The sequence below is a fragment of the Geospiza fortis genome, unplaced genomic scaffold, assembly GCF_000277835.1.
Source record: "Geospiza fortis unplaced genomic scaffold, GeoFor_1.0 scaffold176, whole genome shotgun sequence".
Classification (NCBI taxonomy): Eukaryota; Metazoa; Chordata; class Aves; order Passeriformes; family Thraupidae; genus Geospiza; species Geospiza fortis.
The window spans coordinates 223,322-237,872 of NW_005054514.1; the positions used below are offsets into that span (position 1 = coordinate 223,322).

General features: G+C 45.4%; 1 protein-coding gene across 1 annotated transcript in view; it reads left to right on the top strand.

Annotated features, from left to right (window-relative positions):
• Positions 1–4,915: 4,915 nt before the first annotated feature.
• Positions 4,916–14,551, top strand: part of LOC102043039 (zinc metalloproteinase-disintegrin-like batroxstatin-2) — a 26,639-nt gene continuing 17,003 nt past the window's right edge. Inside the window, exons 1-9 of the mRNA XM_031063568.1 lie at positions 4,916–4,979; positions 7,491–7,591; positions 8,194–8,270; positions 9,753–9,831; positions 11,421–11,497; positions 11,960–12,155; positions 12,766–12,828; positions 13,628–13,699; positions 14,332–14,501. Coding sequence (XP_030919428.1) covers positions 4,931–4,979; positions 7,491–7,591; positions 8,194–8,270; positions 9,753–9,831; positions 11,421–11,497; positions 11,960–12,155; positions 12,766–12,828; positions 13,628–13,699; positions 14,332–14,501 — 884 coding nt within the window. The 5' untranslated portion in view covers positions 4,916–4,930. The remainder of the gene's footprint in view (positions 4,980–7,490; positions 7,592–8,193; positions 8,271–9,752; positions 9,832–11,420; positions 11,498–11,959; positions 12,156–12,765; positions 12,829–13,627; positions 13,700–14,331; positions 14,502–14,551) is intronic.

A 14,551-nucleotide genomic window follows, 5' to 3' on the forward strand; every position in this document is an offset into this window, starting at 1 on the left:
CGAGCACGGGCAGGGATGACTCAGTGAAGTGATCTCTGTTTGCTCTCCGTGTGGGAAGAGCAGAGTCCATCAGGTTGGAGACTGAGATTATCCAGGTGAGAGGGTTCTGCTTCCCCTTTTGTGTTTGCCAGGACACAAAACACCCTGGGCTGCCCTCCCTGAGCTCCTGCGAGGGATCAGAGCTCAGGGCCTGACTGAGGCAGAACCACGTGAGGGGAAAAAGCAGCTGCAAAGCCTTCCATGGCAATGTGGGGGTGAGAGAGGGAGAGGATGGGCAGAATCGTGGAATAATTTGGGTTGGGGCGACATTAAAGCCCATCCAGTGCCACTCCCTGCCATGGGCAGGGACACCTCCACCGTCCCAGGGTGCTCCAAGCTCCGTCCAGCCTGATTCACCTCATGGAGGCCGAGGGTTGGATCCACTCAGGTGATTCCCTGTGTCCTGTCCCTCCAGGCCTTCCTGCCCAGCAGGTTCCCAGAGTTCAGGGCTGTTCCTGCAGCATCTGCTGAGAGATGTGAAAACAGAACTGTGGCATGGTTTGGGTTGGAAGGGACCTCAAAGTCCATCCCATTCCACCCCTGCCATGGGCAGGGACACCTCCACTGTCCCAGGCTGCTCCAAGCCCCGTCCAGCCTGGCCAGATTCTCCTCATGGAGGCCGAGGGTTGGATCTACTCAGGTGAGGCCTCACCTGCAGAGCTGCCCCAGCCCTGGGCCCTGCACAGGAGGCACCTGGAGGTGTTGGAGAGGGTCCAGAGGAGGAACCAGGGTAATCAGAGGGATGGAACAGCTCTGCTGGGAGGACAGGCTGGGAGGGCTGGGACTGTCCAGCCTGGAGAGGAGCAGCGTTGGGGTGGCCTCACTGTGGCCTCCCATGATTAACTGTAGGGGCCTACAGGGGGAAGAGAGACTATTGACAAGGCCCTGGAGGGCAGGAGAAGGGGAAATGACTTCCAGCTGATAGAAAGTAGGTTTAGATGGGATATTGGGAAGGAATTCCTCCCTGGGAGGGTGGGGAGGGGTGAGATGGAATTCCCAGAGGAGCTGTGGCTGCCCCTGGGTCCGTGAAGTATCCAAGGCCAGGCTGGAGGGATCTGGGTCAGTGGAAGGTTCCCTGCCCATGGCAGGGGTTTGTAGCAGGATGATGGTTATAGCCCCTTCCAGTCCAGGCCATTCCATGATTCTGGGTCTGCCCACACCCCTCTGAACTCTGAAGATGGAGCCCTGTGCCTGGCCCTGGTGGATTCCAGCCAGCAGAGAATTGTGCTCAACCCCACGTAGGAGCAGGCAGAATTCCCTGTCCCTCGGGAAAAGGGAGCCAGCCCTCACGTAGGACCAGGATAAACAATACCAGAAGCAACACCTGCAAAAAAAAAAAAAGCTCCTTAATTCACCATGATCTGCTTTGTCACTCGTGCTGCGGAGAACATTAAACAGCTCGGACGTGTGCACACAATTACACAACAGGGGCCACAGCCAGAAATGGGCTGCAGGTGTGTTCTGATGATAATTCAACCTTCAAAAATCACTTTAATCCAGTTAAGAACTTACAAGAAGTTCATGACTCTTGAGAAATCCATGACAAGGTCCTGTGCCTTCAGTTAACTCCCTGCAGCCGGCAGTGGTTGGAGCTGCACAGCCTCCATCACCCTGGGGCAGGGTAATTAAGCAAAATGGAGCTAACGAAGGGGGAAGATGAAGTAACTGATTTTTGGCCTTTCATTTCAAAGAAAAGGGAAGGAAGGAAGGAAGCCACACACTTGTAACACCAAATATGTCTGTGATCTTATAGCGAAAAGTGCTGCCAAGATGTAAAATATTTGTGATGAGGTTTCATTAGTCAGACTCAGATGACAGACTGTGACCTGATTAAATACACAGCAAAAATAACTCAGCTGGTGCTTACTAAGGTAGTTTCAATCATCATTTCAGTGAGAAAAGATTATATTTACTTTATATTAAAGCCTGGTAGTACAAACATTGCATTTAAGCTGAGGAGCTGGTAATGAACAGCTGCAAGGGAGAGAACTTTTCCAAACACTCAGGTCAAAAGCAACCATTGGATCATTTTCTTCAACAAAACACCAGAAAGCAAAACATTCAGGGCTGGTCATTGAGGAAGAGGAAGATTATTCACTTTGGGAACGTGTGAGACAACAGAGGCAAGCACAAGGGAAAGCTTTATGCGAAGAAAAGCTTTTAAAGAGGAGCAGAGCTTATCCAAGAGCGGATCCAAGCTCCTGGAAGGCCACAGAAAGTGTTCTGTTGACTCCAATGGGTTTTGGATCACTCTGGAAGTGCAGAGGAAGGGATGGGGCTCCAGGGAGAGTCAGGTTGTGGGGACACTGGGATGCAGCTGGAAATAGATGGAGGAAACCAAGGGGAGTGAATGGCTGGAACACAGAGGTGAAGCCGTGTGCTTTTACTTGTATTCTGGAGAAAAATAACCTGCAGGAGGGCTTGGGAGAAGGGAATGGAGGCAGGAGGAAGGCAGGTGACTGAGCAGTGACGCAATAGAGCCCTGGCTGCCTGTGCAATCCCACATCCCTTCCCCTGCTCCCAGAGGAACAGGATGTGGTGCTGGGGCAGAGCTGCTGAGCAGTGCTGGGGTGGATGGGGGCAGCAGAACCAGGAACAGAACCAGGCACAGCCCTGGCCCTCAGCTGCTCAGCTCTGTCTCAGGGTGGCTGAACGTGGGTCTACTGGAGGAGACTCTGGTTACTCCTGAAAATCCCTGTTTGGCGCCTCAGTACCTTTCCAAATCTCCTTCACCACGAGCTCTGGGACAAGGCAGATGCAGAGCAGTGATTCAGGCCTGGATTTGTCCTGAGCTCTGCCAAGTGCTGCCCATACAACTCTCCTTTTACTTCCAATCCAGGCAGGACTCGTGCAGATCCTCAGTGTAGGGGTGAAATTCACCCTTTGCTGCTTCTTTCTTTAATTGCCCTGGGAGCACTTGGGTTAAACCCGCCAATATTCAACTACTAAATGTTGAGACAAACTTGCCATCCAATTTTACCCCCTAGGAACATGAAAACTGCTCACTTGGACTTTGCCCAGTTGTTTAGTGGATTCAAAAATTCCCAAGCCATCTGAGACCTCAAGGACACCTCTGTGAGCACCTCCAGGGGAAGAAGCCAGGATCAGATTATTCCAGAATCGCTGAAGCGAGGGCAGAAACATCAAAAGCTTCTCCAGTCACTAAAGGAAATTACATCCCATTCCCTTTCAAGTCTCCCCAAGACCTTCATCCCCTCACATTCCCTTCTTCCTGCCAGCCCTTTGTTGGAATGGAGCTCCCCCTTCCATCCTGCTGGAAAGCACAGCTTATTAAGAGCATTACCTCTGGAGATGGGGGGGTCACACATCATTTTCACATGCGTCATGCTGAGAGAATGAGCTGAGATCAACGCTTGGCCAGCAGCCACTTGTTTTTAAAACCAGTTGTTCACAGTTATGTCTCTTAATTATTTAGTTTTTTGCAAGGCAGGGATGCAGTCCAAGAATGCCCAGCTTATTTTTATTCATAGAACATTTAAAACACTGAATTGTCCTCCTTTAATCTCCACAGAATTTAAAAGGCACCAACCTAAATTTAATGACACAGCTGCTGTCTGATTTTGAGCAACTCAGATGAGCACCTGGGCGGGGAGATGTCCAAATCCTGCATGAATTCTTTCCCTGGAGGCCTCTTTCCTAACCTGGGATGCCAACATGAGTTGAAATATTTGACTGAAGTGTCGCAAACAAGCAGCTGCCAAAAATTGTTATCAATTAGCACCATCCTACACTTTAATAAAAGCCCAAACCCATCTGTTTGCAGCTCCCAATCTGTCTCAGAACGTCTGGAGAGCCGGCAAAAATCTGACGGGAAAGTTTGGCTTTAAAATGTTCAAAAAATCAGAACTTTTCAACAGAGAAATAGTTATTTACTAATGCTTATGTGAGAAGAGTAAAGGCAGTAAAATTCTCCTGTGGATATAATTCCCCTGCAGATTTATGCAGATATATTTACTCATTTATAAACTAACATAAATTATGAATATATGAATTACTTTGTCATGTTTATTGCTGACATTGCCATGTATGAATATAAATTTATATGGAGATGATCCACTCCAGTTCTCTGTACTCTGTAACCCCTATTTTAACCCAGGAAAAGTTCACCCTCTCTAAAGCAGTTCTGTATTGACACTTGTAGCCTGAGCAATTTTATCACTCCTTTATTACATCTGACTGAGTCAGTGGGGTCCTTTTCTGGCAGAGATTTTTGGATTATTATTGGACAGAGCTCACCTGGATCATTCACTGCTCTGCCTCCTCCACTGACTCACCTGAGCCCGCAGCAAACATTACTAACAGAGATGACAGGGCAGCAAAGGCTCTGCTCAGTGTTTATTCTGTCAGTGATTCACTGAGCAGATTCAGGGGTAAATACCAGAATTAAAGCACAGCTTTGCCCCCAGCCCTGCTGACCTGTTTTACCCCAAACATCCTGGGAACTCTCCCATTCCTTGACATTCCACTGGTTTTACTGCAGCTTTTACCAGCCAGACCATGAATAGATGGAATTAGGACCAGCCCAACCATTCTATAACTCAATGACAGCTCCACTCTCCATATTTATTGATTTATTGATTGATTGGTGTTAATCATTTCCTTTTCCCCGTTTCTAGGGAAGCCAATCCAAAGCAGCGGTCGATCCCTGTCCCGATGTTTGGGGCACGGGCCCAGCAGCAGGAACTCCCCTTGCTGTGACACTCTGTGCCTTGGGTGTTGTGCAACACCTTGAGCAAACACTTCCTCCTGCAGGAGCAGGAATAAAGCCGAGCCCGTCCCTGCCTCTCACTCCCAGCCCAGAGCAGCTCCGGGCCGGGCCACGCTGGGATCGCCACATCCCCACCCCAAGGAGCCCCAGGAGCCCCAGAGCATGAAAATCCTCCTCCTTTCTGCGCTTCTGCTGCATCTCCTCCAACAAGGTACTGCACTTTTTGGTTTAGTCCTTTACCAGTTTTGCTATGGATAATGCTGTATGAACTTTTAATTATTAACTGGGAGATAATGGGGAGCAACAGCGAGTTAAAGTCTTTGGGAAATGGAGTTAGGGACATTTGGGATTTTCTGTTCAAAGCAATTGTCTGTAATTCTTTAGTTAGAGTAGCATTTACTTGTTTGAAAAGTGGCCATAAATTGCCTAAAGACACACAACTGGTTGGTTTTGTGAGCCACTAAAGCAATACTTACCCTGCAAGTGAGAGGCCAATTTACCCAATCACACCAATTTATCAGCATTTTGGCCATAAAATAACAGATTTCTGTATGAATTCAATTACAACAGTACCTGATTTAAAGTACTGATCACCCTTTATTTATCTGCATGATAGTTCAGGTTATAGTCAATGACTCCACCTGAGCAGATCCCACTTTTTTTCCCCAACGATTTCTTTTAATTCCTGTCAACAGGGAATGGAATTTTTCAGGGCTTGGCCTGCACAAACATGTACAGGATTTATATCCATAATTAAACATAGAATTAGCATTCAGGCACAAATCTATAATTTGGTGTTTTGCACAGAACATCTGAAAATGTGCACACCATTAAGGTGTTACCTTTTTTACCTTGACAAAACTGCAATTTCATCACCAATAAAATCCTCCATAATGATTTTTTGTGCTGGTTGAAGCCCTTGGCAAAGCACACAATTATTTGTTCCTTATTGCAAGTTTTTGTAGGAGGCCCAAGTAATTTCCTTCCTCCTTCAAGCTCGAGACAAAGCCTGAAGGTAGCAAAGACAATGCACTGATTAAGAAACTCCCTCGAAGAAAGGATTCATTCCAAACAAAACCAACCAGTTTTCCTCGAAATTCTGTCTGGATCAGACTGCAGGGAAGGGATGAGTTTAGTCCTGAGCCTCCCTTTAAACCTTGCCTTAACTTGAACTCTCTGGGCTGGAGTTGCACAAAGGGTGTGGAGAGATAAAATTGGGGATCTCTGTTCCAAGAGGCCTGAAATATTCCTGGGATTGCTGCGCAAGGACACACTTGAGGCCTGTGCAGAGAAATCTGAAAAGTAGCAGATTTTTTTGGAAAATAAACATAATTAATCGTTTAAAAACTAACTGTTGTGGGTGGCAGGAGTAAAGTTACACCTGGTAGCTGCTCCCAGCACGTGCTTGGTGCAACAGCTCAGCTGACACAGGATCCTTCTGCACCATTAAATCAACAGCTTTATCAAGATACAACCAGGTTTGCTCTGCAATTACTTTTGGAAAGGGTTGAATCAAATAAATCAGTGATAAAAGAATGGATCAGTTTGTTTTACTGCCACAATTTGCACGAGGATGTGCTCTCCTGTTCCAGAGAGAAAATTACAGTAATTGGAGGCCTCTCTCCTGGAAAAACCTGGCCCTGGGGCAGGAATTACCATGGGAGGTGCTCTGCTCCTTTGTTTTTCTGGGATTTCATTGGCTTTCTGGGCAGTTTAGGAGTTTTTTCCTTTTTGTTGTTGGTTTATTTTTCAAATACAGGCCCTCAAGAATTCACCAATTCAGATGAAATTCCCTTTTGTAGGAGATTAAAGATTCCAGGGGTATCTAAAAGCTGCTGTTGCCTTGGTGCAAACCAACATCTCCCTTGCCTGACCCTGTTTTCCCAAAACCTGGCCCCCAGCTGCCAGGATGGACTGCAGGGTGCACCCACCCCTGCAGGGCAGGCCCCAGATTAACTTTGCTCCGCATTTGCTGAGCTTCAGAGCAGAAAAAAAAAAAAAAGAAACTCTTTTTATGAGCCTTGCATTTCCTCACACAGCTCTTTACAGTCCCTCCAGACCTTATGAGACCACTCAAAATGGTCTTAAGAAACCTCCTGGATTCCTTGCACCTTCAAGATTTTCCCAATTTCCTCCATATCTCCCATTATTTTACCTGGCCATGTCCAAATGTCTCCCCCAGCCTTCTGCTGTCCCTCCTTCAACCCAATTCAAGAGGTAAACGTTGTAATTATTCACTACCACCTTCTCTTAGAGTTCTGCCACAGTTATTTACGTGCCAGAGCCTTCCAAAGCAGGAACCTTGTTGCAAACCTTGCATTGAGTAAGTTTATTTGCTGGTGCAGAGGCAGTCTGGGCCTGTCTGTCACGTGCTGAGGTTTGGAGATCGCTCATTCCACAAACCCAAATCCATTCGTTACTGTCACTGGGAAATGCAGAGGGAAAGGCTGCGCTGGCACGGCTGGGCTGGCCTGTTGGGACTTGAACTGCTCAGAGCTGGGGGAAGAAACGCAAAGGGAATCGCAAGAAATGTTTGGACACCTGGAAGTTGCCAGGGAGGGCAACTCGTCCGAAATGCAGGATGTGAAAACCTCTGGTGTTGGATCAGGTGATGGAGGCAAAGCAGGGGAGCACGAGGTGCTGCAAGAACCGAAAGAATCACCTGGCCAGCCATGAAATCGGGTGTTTAATAAATTAAAATTGTGTTTTCATCAATCCCCAGGGAGCAGCAGAGAGAAGTTCCCTGGAGCCGAGCAATATGAAATTGTTTACCCGCAGAAACTGCATGCGGTGCACAGGAGAGCTGCAGGAACAAGCTCAGAGGTAGGAAAGGAGATAATTTCTTGGGTGATTCTGGGAGATGGGGAAGGATTCCTGGAGCTGAAACACCCTTGGGTTTCAAGGCTACGAGAATTTGGACAAACAGTTGCTCTTCCAATAGACAGACTGTGGAGAAGCGAGGTGGTGTTCAGTGAGGAGGAGCTGAGGTGTCCTCAGAGAAGAGGATCCCTAAGGCCATCTCTGAACTTGTGTCTCTGCAAAGACGTGGGGTTCGATACTACTCAGAGTTTTAATAACCTGTGGACACTTTAATTTGGCTTAAATGAAAGCAATAATTAAAAGCAGCCATGGTCTGTGCAATTCCAGAGGGCGTTATGGAAGTGTCTGAACCCAGCCATCCCCTCAGCCCTTTCCCAAGCACGCAGGATTTGTGCTTATGGAGGCAAAAATGAATTTGCAAATCAAATTTGCCCCTCTAATTAAAACCCCTCAAACAGAGCCACCTCCTGCTTATCCTGCTCCTGGCAGAATCCTTGTTTTTGGTGAGAAGAGGAGGAAAAGAACACGGCTGGCATTCCAATAACACCACTGGTGAGGCCAGGAGCTGCAGCAGAGCATTTTCTGACACTTAAATCTGTTTACAGAGCAAATATGATGACATAGTGAAGTATGGGATCAAAGCCAACGGAGAGGAAGTGGTGCTGCAGCTCCGAAAAAATCGGTAGGTTCAGTTCAGCTCTGCCCTTACTCCTCACTGGGAGCCACCGCAGGGTGTTCCTGCCAAAAACCAGGAATCTGAGCCCTGTGAAACAGAAGGGGTTTGGTAAATGCAACATTTCAATGGCAAGGAAAGAAAAGGGGGCAGAAAGAATCCTGTCACTGTTTTGGGAATGTGGAAGAAGTGCTTGGGATGAGACATTGCCATGATGGAGGGACTTCCCCTCCTGCTACCTCTACTCCCCTATTTCCTTCCTAAATTGTTGAATCCAATGCATATTTGATACTTTTCTATTATTTCACAAGTTTTCTGTGACCATGAAGAGTCTGTGGGTTATAGAATTGTGTGTCCTGGAGTGACAGGACAAGGGGAATGGTTTTAAACTGAGCCAGAGAGGGTTTAAACTGAAGATTGGGAAGAAATTCCTGCCTGGGAGGGTGGGGAAGGGCTGGGATGGAATTCCCAGAGGAGCTGGGGCTGCCCTGGATCCCTGGAAGTGCCCAAGGCCAGGCTGGAGCAATCTGGGACAGTGGGAGATTCCCTGCCTATGGAAGTGGAAGAGCTTTCAGGTGCCTTCCCACTCAAACCATTCCATGGTTCTAGGACAGACTCAATGATCTGGGAGGTGTTTTCCAACCTGAAACATTCTGTGGCTCTATATTTATCTATCCCTATATTATAGACAGATATAGAGATAGATAAATGATCGGTAGATAGATAGATCGATAGATAGATAGATAGATAGATAGATAGATAGATAGATAGATAGATAGATAGATAGACAGACAGATAAATAGATAAACTGATACAGATATTTACCTTAGCACTACTTTTCTTGAACCTGGAGTAACCAAATATAACCTGGCATTGACCAAATCTTCCTGGAAATTGAAAGTCTGGCTGCAGCAGAACATTAACACACACTCCAACAAGTCTGGGTTAATGGGTGCTTTTCCAGAGGCTGTGCAAATACAGTAGTGCCATAATCAACTCATGTTAAAGATAGCCTGTAATTAACTGCTCACCCCTGTTTTAATCTAATCCAAATATTTGGAGTGGGGGGAGGGAAATGTGTTGTACTAAATTCTGTTCTTTGAAGAGAAATGGGATTGTGGCAGTGGAAGAGAGTTGGCCAAACAGGAGTCACTGCAAATGTGCTGCTTTTGGGAAGATGTAAAAAGGGCCAAAAAAAAAATCAATATGTAATTATACATTTGTATCCAGATCTGCCAGGAGATGAGTTCATCCCAATGCCATCAGCAGACTTTAATTGCTTTCTTCTTTTAGGAAAGTCTTTTTGTTTGAGGAAGGATTATGAGCAAGCAGAATTCCCCTCCCTGCAGCTTTTGCTTCCCGAGTTTCTCCGATACTAAGAATAACCTGAGTAATTGTTTGAATTCCCCACATACTCGCTGCGCTGTGTCATCACCTCATTTCTGCACGGCAACAATTCCCTTGGAATAATGACTGCTTGGCCTCTTGCAGGGATCTCCTGGCTGGGGATTACTCTGAAACTCTTTATTCCGCTGACGGCCAGCAAATAACGACAACTCCTCGCATCAAGGTAATACAGGAAGGGTTTCTCCCTTTTGCTTCCAGTCTGGAGGGCCACATGAGATTCATGGATCTGTGAAATAATGGGAGATATGAGACAGAAAGCAAAGGTTTGAAATCCAGGTTTGAAGCTATTTAGGGTGAAGGGACGGGGAAGTTGAGATTGATCACAGGTGTCTGTTGGGAATCAGCTCCAGGTTTGGCTTCCAGGAAGGCACGGCCTCCGTGGCTGCTGAGCAATGTGTGGGTCGGATTCCAGCCTTTTGTCGGGAGCCAGGCCCATCCCAAGGCTTTCAAGCTCCCGACTCTGCCGGGCACGCTCGGCTCCACCTGCCCAGCCCCGTGACTTGATTTCCGCCCCGATCGCAGGGAGATCCCCAGCCCGATAAAGCCCCATTTCCTCCCGGCTCACGTTTCCAGCCACGCTCTGTGAGCCCAGCTGCCTCCTGTGAGCCCGGACAAATCACCTCTGCACCTGCACACAAACGGGACTTGCTGCAGAAGGGATTTTTTAATTCGCTGCACACTGATCTTCCCCAAAGCTCCCGCCTGAAGTTCTCCTCCAAGCTCATGAGATGGATTTTAACAACACAATCTGGAAATCAAAGCCCAATTTTCTTTGTTAGGTGCAATTAGGAGGATTCTGAATGACATAAATGTGCATAAATAACTCTGGGTTGATTATTTTGGGGTTTTTTTACTGATTGCTCCAATTATTTCCACTCCCTGAATGAATGCAGTGAAAAACCTGGAAAAAGACAAACTCGAAGAGCCCTACCTGGGCTGAACAGGGAATTCCTACCCTGGGGATATTGGATTGTGAGCAGGAGTTTTTCCTCTTGTATCCCCAAAGGATGGAGATAAATCCTCCTCTTTTCCCCAGTAACTTTCCCTTCGAGGATGTCTTTTTCCCTGTAACAAAGTTGACATTTTGTGGTGGAAGACAAATACATGATAAAGTTAAACCAAAATCCACACAAGAAAACAAAAGGCACGGGGAATGAAGGTTTGGATACAGATTCTTAAGAATTCCGTTCAGGAAAACGCTGTGGGTAAAATTCTCCACAAGCCCTCAGTGACTTTGAAGTCTCTTTGAACACAGGAACAGAAACCATAAATCCTTAAGCCAATTAACTCCCAAAACAGTTTCCCCTACCCATGTTTAATATAATACTTGTATTTTAATCTCACTGAAATTAATGCATTTAATTGATGGGTAATTAAAAAGCCTTTCCTTGAAATTCAGGCTCAAGGAAATCATTTGGTGTGGACTTTAATTGAGCAGAGCCCAGCAGTGTGTGCTTAATTTGGAGCAGGCAGTGGAAATATTCTTATTTTTCTGTGCTGTGCTTTGACCAGAGCCCAGAATTGTTGGATTTTGTCACAATTTGTGTGTTGAAGGATAAAAATAATGGGTCCACAGCCAATGTGGAAATGGTCATGAACTAAAATTCCTTTTAAGCATCTCCTAATAGGAGACTTCTTCAAGTAGTGCACTTCATTGTAATTTGTAGATGGTTTAATTTGTTTTCTGAAATCCCTGGATCCAGTGGTGCCCATGGACACCCCAAGCTGACACTGAGGATTTTTTCCCACCAGGATCACTGTTACTATGGAGGCCACGTGGAGGGTGATGCTGAGTCTGTGGCGAGCATCAGCACCTGCACGGGGCTCAGGTGAGAGGGGTTGGGTGCCAGGAGCAGAATGTGCAGCTTCTGGGATAAATGTCCCATCAGGAGAGAATCAGCGTGGAGAGAAGCCATGTGATCTTTTATTCAGGCTTTGGAAACTTGTTTCCCAAAGAAAAACAGAGGGAGAAGGGAGAAAAATAATTACTCTTAGTGCCTTACAATATTTTAGCTTTTCACCTCAAATCAGGATGAAAACATTTTTGAATTTCCCACTGGAATGAAATCCACTTTTCAACCACTTCTGTCAGCACAAACCCCCCAGAATTTAAATCAAATTAATTCCTAACCCATCTTCTCTTTGACTGAGAGCACCCAAATCTTCCATAATTAATTTCTGTTTCTAAAGTGTTGCATGCTGCCTCAGGCTGCTGGAATATTCCAAGGGTCTCTGTGCTCGGGCTAAATGCTCCCTTGATCCAAAACCTCACATTCCAACCCATTTTTTAGTGGCTATTTTGAGACCCGTGGCCAGAAGTTCCTCATTGAGCCCCTGGGAGCCTCGGACAGGGATGAACACGTGGTTTATAAATACGAGGCCCTGAAACAAGAGCCCATCAAAACCTGTGGGCTGGTCAACAACTCCTGGGAACAGGACTCCAGTGGCCCCATCAATGGCATCTTCAAGTCCAGCAACAGCCCAGAGGTAAGGACATCACAAAAAGGGAATTTGTGGCCACTGGAAAACTCTAAATAGCTCAAATCCCACTTGAGCTGGTGGCACCTTCACAAAGGAGCTGTTTAAACACATTTAAAAAATGGATTTTTTTAAGCAACTAATTATGTTTATTTTCCAAAAAAATCTGCTACTTTTCAGATTTCTCTGCACAGGCCTCAAGTGTGTCCTTGCGCAGCAATCCCAGGAATATTTCAGGCCTCTTGGAACAGAGATCCCCAATTTTATCTCTCCACACCCTTTGTGGAGAGATAAACACAGGGAAGTGGGATCAGATCTTAAAAACCTGAACAAAATATTGCAGATCTGAGATTTCAGAGTCACCAGCTGAGCTAAACCTTCCTGCCTTTATTAACAGATGCCCAGTGCACCTTTAACACCTAAATGCTCATTAATATCTATTTTACCTTCCATATCTGAATACAAATTTAATTACTTCTTATCATTTAAACCCAAACCAATCCCTTCTGAATGACCTGGCCAAAGAAATCTTCTCAATAATTAACAAACAGCTTTGAAGCTGCAGAGGTTGGAATAGGAAAAGCTCTTCAAAGTAATTTTAAATCCATGATTCCTTTAGATGAAAGCCTACCTGAAAGCAAGGAAGTACCTGGAGCTCTATGTCGTTGCGGACAACGCTTTGGTGAGTTTGGGAATTATTATTTCATGTTTGATCAGCCCCACAGGAGCTTCCCAGGGTATCCCAACTCGTATTCCTGGGCTCCTACATGAGCTACGAGGGCCTGGCTGGGAAATGGGATTTCTAAAGGGGATTTCATTTGAAATTCCCACCTGGAGATGACAGGAATTCAGAAAAGACCTTGCAGTGCTTGTCCTGCTGGAATATTCTGATTTGGAAGGGAATATCCTGAGCTAGAAGGGAATATCCTGAATTGAAGGAAATATCCTGATTCGGAAGGGAATATCCTGAGCTGGAAGGGAATATCCTGAACTGAAGGGATAATCGTAAACTGGAAGGGAATATTCTGATTTGGAAGGGAATATCCTGAGCTAGAAGGGAATATCCTGAATTGAAGGAAATATCCTGATTCGGAAGGGAATATCCTGAGCTGGAAGGGAATATCCTGAACTGAAGGGATAATCGTAAACTGGAAGGGAATATTCTGATTTGGAAGGGAATATCCTGAGCTAGAAGGGAATATCCTGAATTGAAGGAAATATCCTGATTTGGAAGGGATAATCGTGAGCTGGAAGGGACCCACAAGGATCATTGAGCCCAACTCCTTCTCTGCACCCTACACAGAAATTCACATTTTGGAAGGGGCTGATACTGAAACCCAACATCTGATAAAATCCTACATCTAACATAAAATAAAGCATGAACTTTTATACATGGCATGGTTTGCAAACCAATCTTCTGTGGGATATTTATTTCCCCTTTTCCCTCTCCTTTTCCTGACATGCTGTATTTGCCTTTTCAGTACAAGAAATATGATGAAGATGTTAAAAATATAAGACAAAGGATATTTGGCATAGTCAACTACATCAACACGGTGAGAGCAAACAAGTGGCAATGAAATCCAAGTGTTTTGTAATTTTTTTCTATTGAAAAAGATTGAAATCCAAATGATTTAGGATTTTTTTCTATGGAAAGACATTGAAATCCAAATTATTTAAAATACTTTTCTGTTGGAAACCATTGAAATCCAAATGGTTATAAATTCTTTCTATTGCAAAATATCATAAATTCCCATTATTACATGTAGGAATTAATGAAAGATCAACTTCATTGTAATTTATTCTCCTGTTCTTTGCCTTCAGATATGAGATTTTTAATAAGAATTATTTCTACTCCTACTTTAATTATTTATACTCCTACTTCAATTATTTCTGCCAATACTTTAAGATGCTTTCTAATCACTTGTCAAGTGAAGGGTTGTTGCAAAAAGAATAAATTGATTCTTCATTTCTTTGGCAAGTCAAATTTCTTTTAACCCCATTTTAAAGCTGTTTGAAATGTGATGGGAAATCAGATTTTCAGTTTATTTGGTGAGACATTTTTGGAATTCAGAGCTTGGAAAGGCTTTGTTAGGTCCGGAGTGGATATTGGCGTGGAAAAGTGACCAAGTACCAGGACAAGGCTTTGTTTAATTTTTATTAATTTTTAATTAATTCTCTGCTGCAGGTTTATAAAGCCATCAACACCCACGTGGCTCTGGTTGGCCTGGAGGTGTGGACAGATGGGGACAAGTTTCCCCTGAGCAGGGACGCAGGCTTCACCCTGGAGGCCTTCTCCAAGTGGCGCCAGTCGGATCTGCTCAAGAGGAAAAGGAACGACAACGCTCAGCTCATCACGTGGGTCCCTTCCCTTCCCTTCCCTTCCCTTCCCTTCCCTTCCCTTCCCT